The sequence below is a fragment of the Natator depressus genome, chromosome 2, assembly GCF_965152275.1.
Source record: "Natator depressus isolate rNatDep1 chromosome 2, rNatDep2.hap1, whole genome shotgun sequence".
Lineage (NCBI taxonomy): Eukaryota > Metazoa > Chordata > Testudines > Cheloniidae > Natator > Natator depressus.
Window position 1 is genome coordinate 264,047,408 of NC_134235.1, and position 22,003 is coordinate 264,069,410.

At 66.9% G+C, this 22,003-nt stretch overlaps 2 protein-coding genes across 4 annotated transcripts; both read left to right on the plus strand.

Annotated features, from left to right (window-relative positions):
• The first annotated feature begins 3,090 nt into the window (after window positions 1–3,090).
• LOC141983449 (uncharacterized) lies at window positions 3,091–8,591 on the plus strand. 2 transcript variants are annotated; one of them, XM_074946614.1, is made up of 3 exons: window positions 3,091–3,167; window positions 6,136–6,383; window positions 7,364–8,591. In XM_074946614.1, the coding sequence occupies exons 2-3, from the start codon at window positions 6,281–6,283 to the stop codon at window positions 8,383–8,385; spliced, it is 1,125 nt and encodes a 374-aa protein (XP_074802715.1). In that variant the 5' UTR covers window positions 3,091–3,167; window positions 6,136–6,280; the 3' UTR covers window positions 8,386–8,591. The 2 variants fall into 2 exon arrangements, with proteins under 2 accessions (XP_074802715.1, XP_074802714.1); XM_074946613.1 differs by having other exon boundaries at window positions 3,165–3,304.
• A 3,189-nt stretch (window positions 8,592–11,780) lies between these two features.
• On the plus strand, window positions 11,781–20,076 carry LOC141983450 (uncharacterized). 2 transcript variants are annotated; one of them, XM_074946615.1, is made up of 9 exons: window positions 11,781–11,865; window positions 12,352–12,465; window positions 13,124–14,279; window positions 15,366–15,478; window positions 16,714–16,842; window positions 17,842–17,884; window positions 18,320–18,380; window positions 19,299–19,475; window positions 19,684–20,076. In XM_074946615.1, the coding sequence occupies exons 3-9, from the start codon at window positions 14,263–14,265 to the stop codon at window positions 19,843–19,845; spliced, it is 702 nt and encodes a 233-aa protein (XP_074802716.1). In that variant the 5' UTR covers window positions 11,781–11,865; window positions 12,352–12,465; window positions 13,124–14,262; the 3' UTR covers window positions 19,846–20,076. The 2 variants fall into 2 exon arrangements, with proteins under 2 accessions (XP_074802716.1, XP_074802718.1); XM_074946617.1 differs by lacking the exons at window positions 11,781–11,865; window positions 12,352–12,465; window positions 13,124–14,279 and having other exon boundaries at window positions 15,095–15,472.
• The last annotated feature ends 1,927 nt before the right edge of the window (window positions 20,077–22,003 follow it).

Below are 22,003 nucleotides of genomic sequence, written 5' to 3' on the forward strand. Positions count from 1 at the left end.
CATCGAACGTGCTTCTCCTACAGTCCCAACCTGCCTCCTGCTTTTCCCAACCTCCCAGTGCTCCCACTTCCACCCTAGCCCAGCAGCGCCGTCCGGTGGGGTTAGCACACAATCCCCCAGGACAGTGACAACGGGGAAGGCTGGGCTAGCGGAAAATACGCTGCCTTTAACATCAGGTAGCCTCCAAGGCCAGGCGGCACCATTGCGATCCTCACGTCTGACTTCAGAGACCTGCCCCACGATGCTTCCGAGAGCAGAGCCGTTAGAAACACCTCCAGCCTCGACGTAAAACCGGTCCGGGCTGGAGAACCCCCCCACCCCGGCAGGGCTGGGTAGGGGCGCGGTGACACCGCCCAAGCCCTGGGCCCTGCCACGGGCTGCCCGTCCCGTCGGGGGGGGGACGCGGGGGCCCGGGAGCTGGGCCCTGCCACGGGCTGCCCGTCCCGTCGGGGGGGGGGACGCGGGGGCCCGGGGGCTGGGCCCTGCCACGGGCTGCCCGTCCCGTCCGGGGGGGGACACGGGGGCCCCGGGGCTGGGCCCTGCCACGGGCTGCCCGTCCCGTCCGGGGGGGGGACACGGGGGCCCCGGGGGCTGGGCCCTGCCACGGGCTGCCCGTCCCGTCGGGGGGGGACGCGGGGGCCCGGGGGCTGAGCCCGGCCACGGGCTGCCCGTCCCGTCGGGGGGGGACACGCGGGGGCCGGGCCCTGCCACGGGCTGCCCGTCCCATCCGGGGGGGGGGAAGCGGGGGCCCCGGGAGCTGGGCCCTGCCAAGGGCTGCCCGTCCCGTCGGGGGAGGGGACGCGGGGGCCCCGGGAGCTGGGCCCTGCCAAGGGCTGCCCGTCCCGTCGGGGGGGGGACGCGGGGGCCCGGGGGCTGGGCCCTGCCACGGGCTGCCCGTCCCGTCGGGGGGGGGGGGACGCGGGGGCCCCGGGAGCTGGGCCCGGCCACGGGCTGCCCGTCCCGTCGGGGGGGGGGGACGCGGGGGCCCGGGGGCTGGGCCCGGCCACGGGCTGCCCGTCCCGTCGGGGGGGGGACGCGGGGGCCCCGGGAGCTGGGCCCGGCCACGGGCTGCCCGTCCCGTCAAGGGGAGGGACGCGGGGGCCCCGGGAGCTGGGCCCTGCCACGGGCTGCCCGTCCCGTCGGGGGGGGGACGCGGGGGCCCGGGGGCTGGGCCCGGCCACGGGCTGCCCGTCCCGTCGGGGGGGGGACGCGGGGGCCCCGGGAGCTGGGCCCTGCCACGGGCTGCCCGTCCCGTCGGGGGGGGGACGCGGGGGCCCGGGGGCTGGGCCCTGCCACGGGCTGCCCGTCCCGTCGGGGGGGGGACGCGGGGGCCCCGGGAGCTGGGCCCTGCCACGGGCTGCCCGTCCCGTCGGGGGGGGGGGACGCGGGGGCCCCGGGAGCTGGGCCCGGCCACGGGCTGCCCGTCCCGTCGGGGGGGGGGACGCGGGGGCCCGGGGGCTGGGCCCTGCCACGGGCTGCCCGTCCCGTCAAGGGGGGGGACGCGGGGGCCCCGGGAGCTGGGCCCTGCCACGGGCTGCCCGTCCCGTCGGGGGGGGGACGCGGGGGCCCGGGGGCTGGGCCCGGCCACGGGCTGCCCGTCCCGTCGGGGGGGGGGGACGCGGGGGCCCGGGGGCTGGGCCCTGCCACGGGCTGCCCGTCCCGTCGGGGGGGGGGGGGACGCGGGGGCCCGGGGGCTGGGCCCTGCCACGGGCTGCCCGTCCCCTCGGGGGGGGGGACGCGGGGGCCCGGGGGCTGGGCCCGGCCACGGGCTGCCCGTCCCGTCGGGGGGGGGGGGGGACGCGGGGGCCCCGGGAGCTGGGCCCGGCCACGGGCTGCCCGTCCCGTCGGGGGGGGGGGGACGCGGGGGCCCGGGGGCTGGGCCCGGCCACGGGCTGCCCGTCCCGTCGGGGGGGGGACGCGGGGGCCCGGGGGCTGGGCCCTGCCACGGGCTGCCCGTCCCGTCGGGGGGGGGACGCGGGGGCCCCGGGAGCTGGGCCCTGCCACGGGCTGCCCGTCCCGTCGGGGGGGGGGGACGCGGGGGCCCCGGGAGCTGGGCCCGGCCACGGGCTGCCCGTCCCGTCGGGGGGGGGGGACGCGGGGGCCCCGGGAGCTGGGCCCGGCCACGGGCTGCCCGTCCCGTCGGGGGGGGGGACGCGGGGGCTGGGCCCTGCCACGGGCTGCCCGTCCCGTCGGGGGGGGGACGCGGGGGCCCGGGGGCTGGGCCCGGCCACGGGCTGCCCGTCCCGTCGGGGGGGGGGGGGGACGCGGGGGCCCCGGGAGCTGGGCCCGGCCACGGGCTGCCCGTCCCGTCGGGGGGGGGGGGACGCGGGGGCCCGGGGGCTGGGCCCGGCCACGGGCTGCCCGTCCCGTCGGGGGGGGGACGCGGGGGCCCGGGGGCTGGGCCCTGCCACGGGCTGCCCGTCCCGTCGGGGGGGGGACGCGGGGGCCCCGGGAGCTGGGCCCTGCCACGGGCTGCCCGTCCCGTCGGGGGGGGGGGACGCGGGGGCCCCGGGAGCTGGGCCCGGCCACGGGCTGCCCGTCCCGTCGGGGGGGGGGGACGCGGGGGCCCCGGGAGCTGGGCCCGGCCACGGGCTGCCCGTCCCGTCGGGGGGGGGGACGCGGGGGCTGGGCCCTGCCACGGGCTGCCCGTCCCGTCGGGGGGGGGACGCGGGGGCCCGGGGGCTGGGCCCGGCCACGGGCTGCCCGTCCCGTCGGGGGGGGGACGCGGGGGCCCGGGAGCTGGGCCCGGCCACGGGCTGCCCGTCCCCTCGGGGGGGGGACGCGGGGGCGCGAGGCGCCGGGCACGTGGCGCTGGCTCTGCCCGCAGCAGCCGGAGCAGCGGCCTGAACGCCCATAGAGCGCGGGCTCCGCCAGGGAGCAGAGCGGCCCCGAGCCATAGAGTGGCGCTGTGCGGGCTAGAGGGGCCGCGGATTAACCACAGAGCGCGGGCTCCGCCAGGGAGCAGAGCGGCCCCGAGCCATAGAGTGGCGCTGTGCGGGCTAGAGGGGCCGCGGATTAACCACAGAGCGCGGGCTCCGCCAGGGAGCAGAGCGGCCCCGAGCCATAGAGCGGCGCTGGGCGGGCTAGAGGGGCCGCCTCGGACCCCAGAGCTGAGCCGCTCCGGCGGGCTGAGGGCCGCGCCCGCCGCTGGCCGCCTGGGATCCGAGGTTGGTTGGCGGGTCGGGGCCCCGCTGCGTCTCGCGGGCATCGCAGACAGCGCGGGCCGAGTCCGACCCGCGGCAGCGCGAGACCCTGGGGGCGAGCAGAGCCCCGGGGCGTTGCCACGGGGACGGGAGGCGGTCAGGTGAGGGGGCGCCTGGGGCGTTGCCATGGGGACGGGGGGTGCGCTCAGGTGAGGGGCGCCTGGGGCGTTGCCATGGGGACGGGAGGCGCTCAGGTGAGGGGGCGCCTGGGGCGTTGCCATGGGGACGGGAGGCGCTCAGGTGAGGGGGCGCCTGGGGCGTTGCCATGGGGACGGGATGCGGTCAGGTGAGGGGGCGCCTGGGGCGTTGCCATGGGGACGGGAGGCGCTCAGGTGAGGGGGCGCCTGGGGCGTTGCCATGGGGACGGGAGGCGCTCAGGTGAGGGGGCGCCTGGGGCCTTGCCTTGGGGACGGGATGCGGTCAGGTGAGGGGCGCCTGGGGCCTTGCCTTGGGGACGGGGTGCAGGCAGGGACAGGGCTCCAGCTGATCGCTCGGAGTCGCCCTGGCTCTCCTTGCAGGGCGCTGTCGTGGAGCCATCCAGGCCGTACCCCATGTGCAGCGTCTCCCCGGGGCGCTGTCATGGCGGTTGCCTGGCCCAGTTCTGTATCCCCCCAGGGCCCCACCACTGGGTCATCTTGGAGATTCTGCCCACGCCAGCCCAGCTCCAGGGGCACCAAGGGCGACAACTGCAGGGGTTGAGCCCCCGTCCTGCTCCACAGGGTGCCGTGAGATTAGCCACTACAGGCACCCTAGCCATGTGTGGTGAAACCCCACAACGAGGCGGGTGGTAGAGCCAGCATGCAGCGGAAGTGTCACCGCACTGATCAGCCATGTGGCTGCAGAGACCTGGCCCAGTGCATACCCTGCAAAGTGAGGATTGCCCAGAGCAGATACTAGGTCAGAGGAAAGAACTGTATTTTGCTTGGAGCTGAAGTTCAGAATAATTCTGATTAAATTGGAATGCAGCGCGTTATGTCCAGGTGAAGTCAGTGTGGTCACTGCAGATGGCAAACAGCAATTCAGGGAATGCACCTGACACTTCTCATAGACTTTAAGGCCAGAGGGGACTATCATGATCATCTACTCTGACCTGAACATTGCAGGCCGCAGAACCTCGCCCACCCACTCTTGTAATAGACCCCTAACCTCTGGCTGAGTTACTGACGTCCTCACATCATGATTTAAAGACTTCAAGTTACAGAGAATCCACCATTTACACTAGTTTATACCTGCAAGTGTCCTGGGCCCCATGCTGCAGAGGAAGGTGAAAATCCCCCAGGGTCTCTGCCAGTCTAACCTAGGGGAAAATTCCTTCCTGACACCAAATACTGTGATCCGTTAGACTCTGAGCATGTAACTCAGCCCTTGCCAGCTAGTGTCCCGTCACTGGCTGTTGGAGATATTTGCTGCTAGCAGTTGCAGATCGGCTCCATGCCATTGTAGGCAGTCTCGTCATATTGTCCCCTCCATAAACTGACCAAGCTCAGTCTTGAAGGCAGTTCCATTTTTTGCCCTCACTGCTCCCCTTGGGAGTCTGCTCCAGAACTTCACTCCTCTGATGGTCAGAAACCTTCACCTAATTTTAAGCCTAAACTTATTGATGCCCAGTTAGTATCCATTTATTCTTATGTCCACAATGGCGCTTAACTTAAATAACTCCTCTCCCTCCCTGGTCTTTCTGTATCATTGGTGAAATATTCTGTACTTTTAACTCCATTGTGTTTCTGGTTCAAGGAGCATTGTTGTGGGCATGTGTAACTGGCCAAGATGGTGCTCTGCAGCAGGGTGTGAGCATCCTATAACACTTCAGTACAGATCAGGGCCTCCCTAGGATATGGGGTGTCTGATTCCAAGCACCCCACGCCTGCTCTGGAGAGTTTGCCACCAGTGGGACGCAACACAAAACAGCTTGTAACATCTTTACATAGGGGGAAATGTTGTTGGACTAATAGAGGGTGTCTTGTTATTGGAGGAAGATGGAAAATCCCTGTCACACAAAACCCATCGCTGTTTGTGCTAGGAGAATGCAGGAGTCTTTCAAAACCCTCTCCGAGTGCCACAAAACCCACTGGAGCCAGTAAGGCAGAAACCATGCAATTAGGTCCCTTAGTCCTTGCCACCATTCTCACCTGATTGACATTCCCACACCAATGGGGCTGGCTTAAGGCACTCTGGGGCCCTCAGCCCATCTCCTCCTGGGAGCCCCTCATATACAAGAAGGCCTGGTCCAAGCCCGTCAGCAGGAGCATGCTCAGCCCTGGTGGTGGTGGTGAGGCCCACGGTTCCCTCCCCAGCACGCATCAGCGACTCCTCCCCCTTCTGGAGGCTGTCTGCAGGCTCAGGCAGACATTTGGACCAGTTACACTCTTCATGTTTTCAAGCTTTTCTTCACAGCAGTGAGGGCTAGGAACACAATTTAAAAAACCAGCCAAACACACAAACAACTAGCCATGATTCTGATGCCAGCGTGTGACTCCAGGAACCAGACCCTGAGGCAAGGGCCTGTACTGCCTATGCCTTAATCCAGCCCTTAATCCAGCCTCCTCCTGCCCCCTTCCCATGCGGTTTGTACCAGGAAGGCACAGGCTGTGGAGATTCTCGGAGCGGGGGAGCCAGCAGCCTTGCAGCGCTCACGCACTCTGCGGGGTGCAGAGGAGGCAGGCAGCTGAGACCCTTCAGGAGCAGGGGAGAGCCAGGTCTGCTGGATCCAAGCTTCCAAAGGGAACAACTCAAAGCAAGCCTGCCCAACCCCAGTCCTTGATCCCAGGAACCCGTTCCCCTGCTACACCAGCCACTCTCCCCTGTGCCCCAGGAGCAGACTGCAGCGATTAGCTCCCCATCCTTGGAGCCCGTCGTGTGCTGAAGGGGGGCCAGTTCATGGCTGTTTGTCTCTGGCGTAAGGGGTCATTGGGAATGTTTGGTTCGTTTACAGGATGTTCAGCGAGGCCGAAAGCTGCTCTGGACCCACAGGCAGCCCCAGCCTGCTGTGCCAGGGAGTCTCCTAGCTGCTGCTCAGGGAGCTGGGGTGCTCTGCTTTCTGCTGTTCCCACGCTGCACTGTAACGCCCCGCTGCAGCCATGCGACGGAGAGGCCGCTTCAATGCACGCAAGAAACGCGCAGCACGGCACCACTACTACGACCTGCCCAAGGAGACCGCGAGAGCAGCCAAGGCTCTCGCAGGTACGGCCTGGTCCCTTGCTCGGAGCCAGGCACGGGGCGGGACGCAGGAAAGGCACTTGCTTGCTGCTTCGGAAAGGGTGACACCCCCCAGTGCAGAGCAATCAATGGGGCCTCATCCTGCTGGGCACCCTTGTCCCTTGTGGGCTTCATTGGGAGTTGAGGTACTTGCACCCCAGAGGGCCAGGCTTGGGCAGGCCGTGCCCAGTTAGTGGCAATGCGTCAGAGAACATGGGAGCCTCATGCTCTGTGTGATTTCTGCTGGGTATGACGTGCCATGACCCACCTCTGTTTGTGCATGTGCAGGCACTCCTCCAGCACCAGGGTGTCCCGGGGCTGGGTGTGAAGCCACGGGAGCTGTGCAGGGTGTGTCCCAGAGCTCCCAGTGCAGGCATGGAAAATGCTGTTAAACCCCCAGAGAAAACCTGCGTTAAGCTGGAGCTCAGCTTGAGAGCACGTATCGGTAATCCAGGGTGAAATCCACCCCAGCATGGTGCCGTTCTCCCCACACCAGGTACTACAAACCCATCCCTGAAATCCAAGCATGCTAATGTAGGGACACCCAGAGAGCCTTAACTCTGTCCCGGAGTGGAGCCGTGCAGTAATCATGGGCTATGATTAACACATTCCACTTTGTGCTCTGGACTAGATGAAACTGACCTGGGTGAGACCTCGCGGCCAGAGCACTGGTCTGGGACTTGGGAGATGTAGCATCTGTTCCCAGCTCTGCCTTGGGCAAGTCATCTCCCTCTGCCTTCATTTCTGCAATCTAGGAAAGGCGCTTTGAGCTCTGGGTTGGAAAGTGCCAATAAAAGCTAGGTAGGATCAGGAGTTTTTTCTTCTGGGGTCTCTCCATGCACGCACACACGTACCTACAGTTATTCCTGCACACGGGGGCCAGGATCCGTGGGACTCGCGTGACTCAGCCCCAGCAGTTGGGGAGCTGGCATCTCAGGAGCTCATTCCTGACTCTGTCCCTACAGCAGCTGCAGAGCAGCCCGTCAAAGAGGAGCCGTTCGAGGAGGCGTACGCCACGTGCTGGCTGCCTCTGCCCAGGGAGGCGAAGGTGGAGCAGGGCTGGGAGTGCACGAGGTGTGAGGAGAGCTTCCACCAGCAGGCCGAGCTGCTGGCCCCCAAGACGACCCACGAGCAGAAGGTGCTGCTGATTTGCACGGAGTGCGGCCGGAGCTTCTCCTGCCCCAACAGCTTCATGCTGCACCGGTGCCCGCACAGCGGGGAGACGCTGCAGAAGCCCTACATCTGCCCGCACTGTGGCCGCACCTTCAGCTACAAGACCAGCCTGGGGGTGCACCTGCGTGCCCACACAGGCGAACGCCCCTTCATGTGCCCCTCCTGCGGGAAGAGCTTCAAGAGCAAGACCTACCTGGCGGTGCACCAGCGCGTGCACGCCCGCGTGCGGCCCTACGCCTGTGCCGAGTGCAGCAAGCGCTTCCTGCAGAAGCGAGACCTGACGGTGCACCAGCGCGTGCACAGCAAGGAGAGCCCCTTCCCCTGCTCCGAGTGCGGCCGGCGCTTCCGCTACACGTCGAGCCTGGCCGTCCATCAGCGCACGCACACCGGTGAGCGCCCCTTCCCCTGCTCCGAGTGCGGCCGGCATTTTAAGTACAAGACCAACCTGCTGATCCACCAGCGCATGCACACCGGGGAGCGCCCCTACCCCTGCCCGCAGTGCAGCAAGAGCTTCACCTGCAGCACCAACCTCATCATGCACCAGATCACCCACGACAGGCAGGGCGCCCGGCAGCAGGAGGGGCCACGGGAGCGGCCGGCAGCCAGGCGGCGAGAGAGGGAGAGAGCCCACACGGCCGACCAGCCCTTCGTGTGTGCTGAGTGCGGCAAAGGATTCAAGAAGCATGGCTTCCTTATCATCCACCAGCGGACCCATTGCTCAGCGCCTGCCGGAGCTAGCCCAGAGCAGGCAGCTGGGCCAGGGAAAGCCTCGTGCCCCCCTCCACACCTAGCCCTCACTCTCAACAGGGAGTAGCATGGAGCACAAGGCACCGAGGGAGCATCTGACCAAGGGACTTGCTAGCCACAAGTGAAAGGCCACAGGGGTGGGCTGGGCATGCCTGCTGTGTGCTCTACTGCAGGCTGGTGTGGCTGGGCCCAGCCCCTCCCTGAGCCTCGGGCATTGTGCCCCACACTGACTTCAGTGTGCTCTGAAATAAACCATTCCCCACACCCCAGCCTGCCTGGCATTGTGTGTTAGCCTCTGGCCGCCAGAGGACGTGACACAGCCCAGAGGCTGCCCAGGGCCCAGCCCGGACCAGGCCCCACGCCAACTCATGCTGACAACTGACCCTACATAAGTACTCAGTAGGGCTGCCAGGCATCCGGGTTTCGACTGGAACGCCCGGTCAAAAAGGAGCCCTGGCGGCTCCAGTCAGCACTGCTGACTGGCCTGTTAAACGTCCGGCTGGCGGCGAAGCGGGGCTAAGGCAGGCTCCCTGCCTTCCCTGGCTCTGCGTGGCTCCCAGAAGCGGCCAGGATGTTCCTGTGGCCCCTAGGCACAGGGGTAGCCAGGGAGGCTCTGCGCGCTGCCCCCACCGCGAACGCCAGCTCCGCAGCTCCCATTGGTTGGCTGCTTCCGGGAACTGCACAGAGCCAGGGCAGGCAGGGAACCTACCTTAGCTCCACTGCACCGCTGACTGGGAGCTGCCGAAGTAAGCTGGAGCCCACACTCTGAACCCCCTCCTGCACCCTAACTCCCTCCCAGAGCCCAAACCCAACTCCCAGCCCCCTCCTGGAGTCCACACCCCCTCCTACAGCTACTGCCCCAGCCTGAGCCCCCTCCTGCCCCCAAACTCCCTCCTGGACCCCTCACATCCTCCCACACCCCAACCCCACCCTGAGCCCCCTCCTGCACCCAAACTCCCTCCTGGAGCCCGCAACCCCTCCTGCACCTCAACCCCCTGCCCTGAGCCTGCTCCCACACTCAGAACCCCTTGGCTCCAACCCGGAGCCCCCTCCTACACCCCAAACCTCTCATCCCCAGCCCCACCACAGAGCCCTCACCCCCACCCCCTGCCCCAGCCCGGTGAAAGTGAGTGAGGGTGGGGGAGAGTGAGCAATGGAGGGGGGATGGAGTGAGTGGGGGTAGGGCCTCAGAGATGGGGCAGGGGGTGGGGCAAGGGTGTTCGGTTTTGTGTGATTAGAAAGTTGGCAACCCTAGTACTCAAGGCAGCTGGGCAGCCCCTGATCCCCTCCTACACAGGGTGAGCTACTGCCTCAGTGTCTCCTGGTTGGAGGTCTGTGCTTGCCCCTTCCTGAATGCCCGGGTGGGCGAGTGCCAGTGGGAGGTGGCAGCAGCTCATTGGCACAGGGGGCGGTAGGAGGTGGGGTTAATCAAGAAGCAAGAAACCCATGAGTGGGAGCCAAGGCAAAACATACCGGGGGTGGAGAGGAGAAAGGCCTGCGGGGCGGGCTCCCTGCAAGGGGGTGCACGGTAGCCGTCCCACTGCGGGGGAGAGCCCTCCCAGGATCAAAGGGGTGGGCGCGAGTTGTTCCAGCCCCACGCGGAACCCGGGCAGCCGGGGCCGTGGTGCTGCCTTGGCCGCTGCTCCCGGCCGGGCGTGGGTTTCCCCTGCCTGTTGCATTGCCAGGAGCTGCCCTGCCTGCCCTCTGCGGGGCCCGGTATCGGCCTGGTGGCCCGGCCCGCCCCCATGAAGCCTGGCGAGGGCGGCCGACTTCCGAATGCCCTGCCCCCTGCCCCGCCCCTTCCCCTGAGGCCCCGCCCTGCCAGTGGGGAACTGACCTGGCCAAAGCTGGGTGGGAAGGGCTGACGCCGGAGGAAGTGGTGTCACCCCAGCCCCACCTGCGTGTCCTGCAGCTGAGGCTCCAACCTCCCCATGACGCCCTCCCAAGGTCTGCAGGGCCTTTCCCCAGTGAAAGAGCCTTACACAGTAATATCCTGAGCCTCTAGTAACAATCACCAAAACCAGACAGCACACGCTAAGCCTACAGTGCTCCCCACTCCCAAGAAGACGGATAATCTTCCTGCTGGCCAGTCGGGATCAGGTCATCTGGGGGACTCCAGCTTCCGCACGGTGTGGTTGGCAGGGTGTTGAGGTCTGGCAGCTCTGATCTCGGGGCTGGGTCCTGGAGTCGGTTCCCAAAGAACTTCCCTTTGGACCCCAGTTTATATAGTGCAACTTGAGTCCTGCTTAGCTGTACCTTCACCTGTCATTTTACTAAATTATTACTAAACAATTCTCTAACCCATCCTAACATATTGTAAAACAATTCTTTAACCCATCAGAGCCCACCACCTTAATTGATTTACACCCAGCAAAATTACTTATGTAACAGAAACAATCAAAGAACCCGACAGAGACCAGACAGATAAACCATGGAGAAGTGGGGACCATAAAGGCATAACAATAGAAGTCAAGATTTCACACCCACAACTGTTGGTAAGTGATTTCTTGCCAGACAGATTCAATCAACCAAGGTCCGCAGTAACCAGTGAAGCTGTTTCTTTCTCTGGTGGTGGTGGGTGCTGTTAGGACAGGATCGCTTTCAACAGCCCAGTATTACCTGGGTTTAATGCAATTTAGGTGGCACGTGAGGATGTGAAGGATTCTTAGCACGTGGTGCTGCTGTCCTAATGTGGCTGCAGAGAAAGGCCTCAGACTATACGGGTCTGTCTGTCCGTCCATCTGCTGTCTTTTGTCAGACTCCCAGGTGAGCCCCGACTGCCTCCCACAGTCCTTTGTTCCTGAGCTGGGGAGATGCAGAGCAGGGGGTCGGGGGGTCCAGATCTCTCTGGTCAAGGGTTGCTGGGTGTGAAAGTCCCAGCTACTGAGTTTGCCATGGTCTTCTCAACAGCTCTATCAATGAGGGGTCTAAGGCCCAAGGCAGGTAGGTGCCGTTCGTACCTGTGTCTCAGCCTGCCCAGAGAGCAGACAGACCTTTCCCACCCCCCAGGTAACAAGGCAGCATGTAGGGGAAACTGAGGCACACCAGGCTTCATGAAAATATTACAAAGAATTCCCACATCCAGCCCAGCCCAGCTGGGCAGATCTCAGCCCTGGGGGAGCCTCTGTCGGCAGCCTGGCCTGAGCGGGGCAGTTCTGTTGCTGCTCAGCTCCGAGCAGCCCCTGGTGTGGGTCCAGCTGCCCAGAGTCCTGGGAACAGCCCCACCTCCCTGCTGCGCTTTGGACTTTGTCCTCCTTGGCCGGACCAGCCCTGCCTGGGGTAACGAGTGGCAGCTGGGCACGTCAGAGCCACCCCAGCACAGGGGCTCCTCAGTGGCTGCCTGGACCCTTGACAGCTGCCCCCACCCAGGAATCATTAACAAGCCCCTGGATTGCTCTTAACCTAGCACAGGGGGAGCCCAGCCCCTGCCCCTTGGAGGCTGAGAGCAGCTGGGACCCAGCCCAGGCCTGGCAGGATGGGGAGGGGCTGCCTCCTTCTCCTTCTCCTTGGGCTCCTGCAGCAGCTCCAGGCTCCCTGTGCCGGGTAGGTGAGTTCAGGGCTGCCCCTCCCCATGCTCCTAGCCAATGTGCTGGGCTCCCCCGTGCCCCAGCTAGGAGCAAACAAAGGGGGAGATGCAGATGCCTCCTCTTTCCTCTCCTGGCCTGGCCTAGGGGACACCCCAGCAGAGGTGCTGTCTGTAGCAAAGGGGGGGCTCTGGGTGCTGCCCCCCCCCCGGACTGGCTCCAGGTCTGCTGGGTGGTGACCACGCTGGGGTGGCCCCATGTGAAGGTGCGGCGCCCCCGGGTGGCAGAACTCAAGAGCAGCTGTTCGCTGGGGGCTCCTCTGTTAGCCACGGAGGTCAAAGCTGCGAGCAGGGAAGATGAGGCCCCAGGGGCCGGCACTGCCAGGGACGTGCCCAGAGACTTGCACCCAGCCAGTTGAGCCAGAGCAGAGCTGACTGCCCTGCCGGCATCGCCAGTCAATTGCTCCAATGGGGGTGACCCTCTGGCTGCCCAACCCCCTTGTTTTCTAGGGTCCAGCACACCCCCCTGGCTGGCAGCATCTGGTCCCACCCCTCACACCTGGGCTACAAGCGCTGAGATGCCAGCAGGGACTGGCACCCTCACAGAGGGGGCCACTGCACCAGGTATGGCCCAACTCAGCTGCAGGGCCCAGTTCAGCCCTGGCCCCTCAATCAGTCTTCCAACCCCCTGCCCTGCCCTGGTCTGCCAGTGCCCCTTACTCCCGAGCCACGGCCCCCCGCTAGCCCAGCCCTGCCCCCCACCAGCTCTGCCGGTGCCCCTCACTCCCGAGCCACGGCCCCCCGCTAGCCCAGCCCTGCCCCCCACCAGCTCTGCCGGTGCCCCTCACTCCAGAGCCACGGCCCCTGCTAGCCCAGCCCTGCCCCCCCATCTCTGCCGGTGCCCCTCACTCCAGAGCCACGGCCCCCCGCTAGCCCAGCCCTGCCCCCCACCAGCTCTGCCGGTGCCCCTCACTCCCGAGCCACGGCCCCCCGCCAGCCCAGCCCTGCCCCCCACCAGCTCTGCCGGTGCCCCTCACTCCAGAGCCACGGCCTCCCGCTAGCCCAGCCCTGCCCCCCACCAGCTCTGCTGGTGCCCCTCACTGCCGAGCCATGGCCCCTTGCTAGCCCAGCCCTGCCCCCCACCAGCTCTGCCAGTGCCCCTCACTCCTGACCCGCAGCCCCTGCTGTGCCGGTGCTGGGTCGCTCCTCCTGCCCTGGTTCCTCCCCGGGTTGGAGTCTCAGCTCAGGTTTGCTCACTCGGGAAGGGGGGCTGTTCCCCCAGATGTGCCCAGCTGTGGCAGGGGACAGCCCTGCCCCCCTTGGAGCACCTGCGTATCCTGGGCTGGGCACCTCTCCTGCCGCTGCACCCTGGGCTTCTATCTCAGCTGGACCATGGGCTGTGTGCCAGGTAAGGGGGCTGCTCCCCTGGGCCTGGGGGAAGGGGGGTCCCATGCCCTGGTCCCCTGTCATTGCTGCATGGGGGTACCTGCCCCCTCACCCTTAGGGGCTCGGTCTCTCTTTACTTTGCCCCCAGGCCCGCCGGGCCCTGGCAATGCCCGGTGAGGGGGAGGGGCCAGGGCTGGCGCTGGCTGCCTGTGTCCTCACCCCATAGCCGGGATGCTGCTGGCGAGGCTGGCCCCACAGCACGGTGGGGGGAGGGGAGGTCCCTGTGTCACACGCTGCCATGTGGCCCCCGCCTTGCTGGGCTGAGCCCTCTGCTCCCACTGGGGCTCCAGTTTCCGTTCTGCCTGTGACTCCCCTCCCCATGTCCCACGCTGACCCCCATTTGGGCCCCTGCTGGCAGAGGGGGGCTCTGGGACAAGGGAGCAGCTGCCTGGCTGGAGCCCCCTGTGACGAAGTGGGACTGTTCTTAATGTTTCCTCTGAATAGTGTGGGGGTGCCTCAGTTTCCCCTATGCAGTTCTTAAGTATCTAGGGGGTGGGAGAAGGGTGTATGATCGTTGCAGAGCCCTAGAGGGCAGGTGGGGGCAGGGGTCTGGACACAAAGAATGGCCGACACCCTGTTTCCTGGCAACTGATGGTCTGGGCCCTTCCCCCCTGCAAGGTGAGAGCTAAAGGGTTGGAGAACAAAGGAATCAGGTGCCCTCCTGGCCCGGGAAAGGGACAAAGCCCAGAGGAGGGGGGCTGAAGGAGTTTCAGTTTGGGGCTGGCTGGAGACATGGAGTGAAGTACAAACGGGGTTGTCTGGCGCACTGGGCCCAAAATGGACCCAGCTGAGGGGTCCTGTTCTCTGCACCTACAAGCTCTGTGTTAGACCATGTTCCTGTCGTCTAATAAACCTCTGTTTTACTGGCTGGCTGAGAGTCCCATCTGACTGCGGAGTTGGGGGGCAGGACCCTCTGGCTTCCCCAGGACCCCGCCTGGGCGGACTCGCTGTGGGAAGCGCACGGAGGGGCAGAGGATGCTGAATGCTCTGAGGTCAGACCCAGGAAGGGGGAAGCCGGGGGAGCTGTGTGTCCTGCAGACAGGCTGCTCACAGAAAGGAGACTGCCCCAGAGTCCTGCCTGGCTTCGTAGGGAGCAGTTCCGGAGCATCGCCTGGGGACCCCATGACACCCCCTCGGCCTGGTGCTGAGGGTGCAGCATGGGCTGGGGCAGTGGGGGGGCAGGTTCTCTGGGGTGGGGGTGGCTGGGCTGGAGGAGCGGGGGAGCGTATAGTATGTGGGGGAAGGGAGGGGTCCTTGCACCTGGGCTCCGTTCAGGGCAGGGAGGGAGTCTGGCTGGGGGTCCCCTGTGGGCAGCCCCTGGCCCTACCAGCTCTGAGACCCCTTGTCCCGTCTTTCCCCTGCCTCCTGCGTGTTTGAAGCCAGGATGTTCCCAGGGTGCCTCTCCCTGCGGGCCCCCGGCCCGGGCCCCCCGGGCTCCCTGCCACCTGCAGACCTGCTCAGGATCGTTGCCCAGCTGGAGAGCCTGGTATGGGTGGGGGGCCCGGCTGACACCCGCTGGTGGGCAGTGAGTGCTGAGAGTGGGGCCCTGCTGATGACCTGAGGGTGGGGGATGGGCCCTGGGTAGATGGGCTGCGGTGGGAAGGGTAACTCCTTGGGGAGCAGCTGACACCCCCTCCCTTCAGCCCAACCCATCTGCATCCCAACCCACTGCCTCAGCCCGGAGCCCCCTCCTGCACCCTGAACTCATCCCTGGCCCCACCCCAGAGCCTGCAGCCCCAGCCGCAGCCCTCAGCCAGCCCGGTGGGGAGAGGGAGCAACAGAGGGAGGGGAAAGGGCAGGGGCAGGGTGTTCGGTTTTGTGCCAGTAGAAAGTTGGCAACCCTACCCTGAGGGCTCCCCGCCCCCCACCTGGGCCCTGGCTCTGGGCTCCTCTGCCAGGCCCCAGCATGTGCATAGGGGAGGGGGGTCCAAGGCAGGCCTGGCCCAGGAGCCCCCTCTCTGCCCTAGGGGGCCGTGCTCTGTGCAGCCCCCTGGCTCTGGTTTCTCTTCTCGGCTGCCCGGGCAGGGCCGGGGGGCTCCTCACACCAGCCCCTCACCCAGGGTTCTGTCTGCCCCCAGTTCCAGCCTATCCTGGGGCAACTGGATGCCTATCTGTCCTCATCCGTCCTGGACCTGCAGTGAGTGCCGGGGCTGGTCGGAAGGGGACTGGACCTTGCCAGAGCGGGGTACGGGTAAGCTGGGAAGGGCTGTCGGGGATGGTGGGAACGGGGCGCTGGGTTTGCAGGCGGTTGTGCCCGGGGAGTCCTGCTCGGCTGGGGCGCTGCCTGCCCTGGGCACTGACCGGAGACGTGGGTCCCCCCCAGGCCACACAGCCGGGCAGTGACCGTCCTGCACAGCTTCTCGGCGCTCTCGTCCGTCCCGGCCCCGCAGGTGGACGGGGCCATCGCGGGGTTCTGGGTGCGGTGCCAGGCCGGCAACCCCGCCTGCAGCTTCCTGCGGGACGCCATCTCCTACCAGAGTGAGCATGGGGGGCTCACCTGGGCGGGGCCTGGGGCAGGAAGGGGGGGCCGATCCCTGCCCCCAAAGAGATGTGCCTGGGGAGTGAGGGCCCCAAATCCCTGCTCCACTCCCTCCTCTCCCTGCAGCCTGGGACAGGAGGGACCCAGCTGTGCCCCCACGTGGCCCGCCTCCCCGATCTCCCCACGCCAGAGGGAGCGACTCTCAGCCAGCCTCACACCGGAGGTTTATGGAGCGTCTGGACCCAGCCCGGGCCGTTCTCAGGGCCCTCGGCCTGGCCAGTCTCACCCCGTCCAGCTGGGTCTGTCCCTGTCCCCATGGGCCCAGGCTGCTCCCTGTCCCAGCCCAGCCCCCTCCATCCAGCTGATCCTGTATCCCCTCCCCCCTTTGTCTTCAGTCCCAGGGCCCCTGGAGCCCCCTCTCTCTTCTGTCCTTTGTCCCGTCCCGTCCCACCCCCCGCCCCAGGAACCAGCTGATCAGGTCACTCAGCCCCTCTCTCCTCAGCTTTTTGTCCTCCCACTGGCCAGAACCAGCTGCTCCCTGTCACCAGTCGCTGGGTCCCCCATCTCCAAGCCATTGTCCGGGGTCCTGGCTGCTCTTTGAGGTCACACCTGGTCCCCTGCAACAGCAAACCCCCCTCCTACCCCCTCTTTACCCACACAGCACACAGGGAAACTGAGGCGCACACAGCTCTCATACAAAGCATCAAGAAAATTCCCCACTTTATGGCAGGCTCTGACCGGGGTGGTGGGGGTGGCTGGTATGGAGCTGGGCAGGGTGTCTCTGGAGGAGCTCAGGCCAGGTTGGGGGGTGTCTCAGGCTGGGCATGGGTGGGAGGTGGCTGTGATGGGGCTGGGAGGCCTCTGGGGGGGGACTCTGACCAGGCTGTGTTCTCTCTCTCTCTCTCTCTCCCCCCCTCCCACCACCACCCCCCACCCCCACCCCCCAGGCCTGAGTCTCTGTGAGCTGCAGCCCTGCGACCCCGTCTCCACAGCCTGCATGTTCCAGGACGGGCTGGCCCAGTGCCCCTGCCGGCCGGCATACCGCCCCACCCCTGGCATGGGCCGGGCCTGCACAGGTGGGGCAGGAGGCTCCATGGGGCCAGCTGTGGGGTGGAGGGGGCTGGGTGGGGGAGGGGAAGGCTTTCAGCAGGGGTGGGAAGATGACACTTGCCCTCCCAGTGGCCCAAGCCCTGCCAAGGGCCAGGCTGCCAGGGCCTGGGCAGGGAGCAGCTTGCAGAGCTCAGCACCCAGGAAACTCCTCCTGTGCGGCCGGGTCGCCCCGGAAAGCAGCTTCCCTGTGCTCCCCCCGAGCTGCCCTGCCCGGCCCAGCGGCTCCAGGCTGATCTGCTACCGGACGGGCAGCGTGAACCAGGCTGCCCCCAGGCCGGAGCCCTGTTGACCCGGGCAGCAACACGCCCAGCATCCTCACAGCCCCCCGCACAGTGTCCCTAGCGCCTAGGGTTACCATACGCCCGCATTTTCCCGGACATGTCCGGCTTTTGGGTTTTTAAATCGCCGTCCGGGAGGAATTTTTAAATATTTGAAAACGTCCAGGATTTTGCCACCATTATTTTTCCCCGGAGAAGAGTTGATCATTTGAGAAGGAGAGTGAACAGTGATCACTCGAGACCGTGCCCGCTTTTCCCCCCGGCTGCCAGCGCGTGCACCGCGAAACAGCTGTTTAGCGTGACTGGGAGGGAGGGGGAGGAGGGAGAACGTGGCACTCTCAGGGGAGGAGGCGGGGCTGGGGCAGGGATTTGGGGAAGGGGTCCAATAGGGCTGGGGCGGAGTTGGGGCAGGGGGGCACAAGCAAATCCCCCCCCCCCGGTGTGTCCTCTTTTTTTTTTTTAAATGTTCAAATATGGAAACCCTACTAGTGCCAGGCTGGGGGGATGGGGTACGGGCAGGGTGCAGGGGGTGCTGCCCTGGTGCTGTGGTCTTGGTCCCAGCGCCAGGCTGTCCCCAGCTGTGCCCCCTGCACAGACCCGAGGCTGCGTGCCAAGGCCGGGCTGTGTCCGGGGAGCAGCCAGGGCCTTGCCTGGCCTGCAGGCATCTCACTGTGTCTCTCCCTGCAGCCTGCGGCACCGGGTTCTGGCTGTGGGATGGCGTCTGTGCCAGGTGAGCCCTGGCATCCCACGGGAGGCTGCTCGCAGCCGGGGGAGCGCCCATGCCCTGAGGCAGCGCGTGTGCGTTCGCTGGGGCCGTGCAGCTGGGGGCATCGGCTCCTGGCTGAGCCCCTCATCAGGGGGACCCAGTGCCACCCCGGGGCCTCAGTTCCCCCATGGCTCTTCAGCGGCTGCCCACGTGACGGGGCAGGTGGCCTAGTGGCTGAAGCAGGACAGGCTCTTCAGACACTCCCTGTATACGGGGGAGTGGGGGGGTTACCCTTGGGTTTGGGGGGCTCACACCAGCCTGCATGGCCCACGGGGCTGGAAGGGGGGTACGGTGGGGGGTCTCTGCTTGGGCCCGGGCCCAGGGCAGCGCGTGGTGCTGGGGAGCAGCCCCACGGTGGGCGCCGGCCCTGCCAGCTCTGCTGACAGCTCTCTCCCGCAGCCTTCCTGCTGGCGCTGGTCGGGGTGTCCTGCGCGGGGAGCGGCCTGCTGCTGCTCCTGGGGTAAGGCGGCTGCCGTGCAAACACCCCCTGATGCAGGGGCAGACAGGTGCCCCTCCCTCCCCACCTGTGCGGTGGGAGCCAGGGCTGCGGGTCGGGAGTGAGGGGCACCGGCAGAGCTGTAGGGGGGACAAGCCAGGACCCTGCTTGGGGGGATGGAATTGCCCCCCCCCCCCCCAGCAGTAGCTGAATTGGCACCGGTCCCTCCCCCCACCCGCCAAGCGCTGGGAGAGCGGCTGGCTCTGGTGTGGAGCAGTCACTAGAGGGCACCAGCCCCTAGGCCAAGGCACAGCCTGACTCCTGTCCTGGGGTGAGGCTGTCCCCCCTCCCCCTGCCACCTTGCGCAGAGCATGGGGGTGTGGTGGGGGGAGAGACTTGGGCGTGGGGGTGCAGGGTGGCGTCGGTGGTTGGGGGGTACTTGGGGGCAGAGCCCGAGTGGGGGGCTGTCCTTGGGGGTAATTGGGGCAGGGTGGGGGGGCAGCATTCCTGTGGGGTGCAGGGCCCTGGCGGCTCAGCCAGCCGTGACCTGGCACTTCAGACTGGCTGGCGCCATTGCTCCAGGGGTGCGGTGCCCTGTGCTGACACCACCGTTGGCCCGGGGCCACGGGCTGGGGCAGATTCTCCTGCCCCTGCCCTCCTCAGGTCCCCCCCCCCACACACACACACACCCCGCACGGCTTTTCCTGCCTGCGGGTGCCAGCCCCAGTGCCTCAGGGCTGGGGCCCACCCTCTTCCCATGACCCTGGGGTGGGTGGGTGCTATGGGGGGCCCCATAGATGGCAGTGGGTCTGGGGAAGGAGCAGTGCAAACCCTGCTGTGCCCTGCTGTGTGGTGGGAGGGCCCCGGAGGTGGCTGGGGTCTCTGGCCTGGGCCTGGGAGGGCTGGGGGACGGATGGCCTGGTAACCCCCTTCTCCTCTCAGGAGAGCCAGGGCCCCAGTGCAGAGCCCCAGCCTGGCAGAGCCAGTCGTGCCACCTTCCAGCCCCAGCAGCTGAGCCTGCCCCGGGTGCACCCCCCGCGGCCCCTGGAGGAGGTGGAGATCCCGGAGCTCGGCCCGGGGAGCCAGGCGCATCCCTGCTGCGGGGACAGGCTGAGCCTGGTGAGTGCGGGTGGGGTGAGCCCTGGGGGGGGGCCTGGCACCAGCTCTGGCACTGGGGAGCCCTGTGCTGAGTCAGCACCAACCCCCTGGGGCAGGCGTGGGGGGGGGGGCTGGGCTCGGGGGAAGCTCCCCTGCCCCAGTGCCTGGAGCAATGGGTCAGGGGCCTGCTCAGGGCAGGGCCTGATGCCTCCTTCCGTTGTGGCTGCAGGGTGCTGGGCGGGCGCCAGCTGCCGGGAGCGGCATGAAGACGTTCCGGGGCTCCCGGAGCTCACCCGGCTCGGCCCCCCGGCCAGGGGGTGGCCAGAGCAGCCTGGTGTTTGTCAGCAATGAGGAGTGGGGCCAGCGGAACTGGGCACTGCCCTGCACCTAGCCCCGTGCCCAGCCCGTGAGGAGACGGCGCCATTCGAACACGGACCCTCAGCCCTGCCCTGGGCAGGACGACCCTGAGCTGGGAGGGGCTGCCACGTGGGTGTGCTGATTGGCTGGCAGGGTGTGATGTAATGTGGGGGTGTCCCAGCCGCTGGCGGTGATATGCCCCATAGCAGCTGCCCCACAAGGCATGCCAGCCCCTTGGCCAGGTTCCTCTTGCCAGGGCCGGAGCTTGGGGGGATGGGGCCATGGGTGGGGCACGCTGGGGGCAGGGGAGGGATGGCATGGATGGGGTTGTGGGCTGGGGATCCACCCAGGAGGGGCACCCTGCGGGGGGCTGGTGGGGATGGGGATGTGGGCTGGGACCCTCCACTCTGCTGGGGCACTGGGGGCTTCTGAATTTTTATTTAAATTTTCTTAATAAATCAAGTGGCAGCTGCCCTGTGGGTGCTGTGGCAGCTGTGTGCCCTGGTGGGGGCACCTGTATCGAGTGAGGGGCAGGGGCTGGCCTGGCCCCGTAACACAGGGCTTGGGCAGGGCCGTGGCTGTCAGGCTGGGGCCTATTCTGGCAGCGGTAGGATCACTGAGAGCTTGGAGTGTTCCCCTGTGGGGCACCCCCTGGGGATGGCAGCTGCTGCTGAGCAGAGGCCACTGATTGCTGGTGCCCAGCCAGCTCTGGGCCTGGTCAGGACAGGGGCTGCCCCCATCCCTGGGTGGGCATCCCTGAGCTGTGGGCAGGGCTCCTCGTCCCCAAGGACACTGCCTCCCTGGGCTGAATCCTCCAGGCCTCCCTGGGGTCAGGGCGGCCATGGGGGGCTGCGCTCCAGAGACTTAGCACGTGGGGCTGAGAGGGGACTTAGCAGGCTCCTGCTGAGAGGCTGTGGGGCTTGGCCGCAGGGCCCCTGCTTTCCCAGCGCTGGACGCGGCAGGGCCATGCCCTGGGAGTGGCCCGGCTGGCTCAGCCACGGGGTCCCTGGAACTCGGGGTCCTGTCTCTGCTGGTGCCAGACACCGTGGCTGCAGCCCTGCCCCAAGGTGCATTGTCGTTGGGGGAGGCGCCTGGCCGGGAGCAGCTCCAGCTCGCAGCAGAGCAAGGGGGCCGGGCGAGGGGGCCCTCCCGGGTAGACAGGGCCAGCTGCTGCTGGGGGAGTGGGGCAGGCCCAGCCCCCCGGGCTCAAGGCTGAACCAGCCCTGTTGCAATGGGAGCAAAGGCCCCATGTGTTCCTGGGGAGGGGACAAACCAGGGCCAAAGGGCTGGGGCCGCAGGGGATTCTAGGCTGGTGCCAAGCGGGGGCTCAGACTAGCTATTGGAACGGTCCCTGCGGCCCTGAAGCTCTAGGGAGGAGCCCCCTGACGCCTGCAGGCCGTTTGCACCTGGGCCCCTCCTCACCGTCCCTGGCAGAGCTGGGAGATCCCGGCTCCCCACCCACCCCTCCGCCCCCTGGGCCGGAGTGGGCCTTACGGGGTGTCTCCACAGCTCTGCCCAATCAGAAATGCCCTCGGGAGAGGTTCCTCACTGGGGCCATGGACCTCCTGGGCACCCAGAGACCCCTGCCCCCCGCCATGCCTGAGCCGTGTCTGACCGCTCTCACCCTGGCTCCTACGGTAGGCCGGGGGGGCCCCTCCCTCCTTGGCAGGGTGGGATTTGGGTGGGGAGCTCTGAGCTGGGCTGGGCCATGCGTGGCCATGGGTGGGGGGCTCATTCCCTCCCGTCAGCTCAGCTGTCTGCATCCCCCTCTGCTGGGACCCCAGCGGCTGGTACCTGCAGCCCCACTCCCCCCAGGCCTGGCCAAGGGGATGCCCCCAGCCCTGCTGGCACCCATGTTGACACTGGAGGGGTCAGCCAGCCCCCTCTCTAAATCCAGCTTGGTGGCGGGGGGGGGGGGGGGCGTCCGTTGGCCAGACTCACATGGCTGGGCTCAGCCCAGGGGTACCAGGGGGAAATGCCCTGGCCTGTGATGTGCCGGAGGTCGGCCTGGCTGCACTAATGGTCCCTGCTGCCTTCGAGTGAATGAGCAGCTGACTCTATTGTTGGCAGCAACACAAACGCCCAGCCCTTCTTGCATCTTGCTAAGCCCCTGGCCTCAGCAACTTCCTGCGGCAGAGAGTTCCCCAGGCTAATCAGTGTATGAAAACGTTCCTTTTTTTCAGTTGTGAGTT

Coding starts and splice junctions, on each gene's coding strand:
- LOC141983449 (XM_074946614.1), top strand. CDS start 6,281: ATGCGACGGAGAGGCCGCTTCAATGCACGCAAGAAACGCGCAGCACGG. Junction 6,384..7,363: donor AGCAGCCAAGGCTCTCGCAG/GTACGGCCTGGT, acceptor CTGTCCCTACAG/CAGCTGCAGAGCAGCCCGTC.
- LOC141983450 (XM_074946615.1), top strand. Junction 15,479..16,713: donor CTTGCCAGAGCGGGGTACGG/GTAAGCTGGGAA, acceptor CCCACCCCCCAG/GCCTGAGTCTCTGTGAGCTG. Junction 18,381..19,298: donor GGCCTGCTGCTGCTCCTGGG/GTAAGGCGGCTG, acceptor TTCTCCTCTCAG/GAGAGCCAGGGCCCCAGTGC.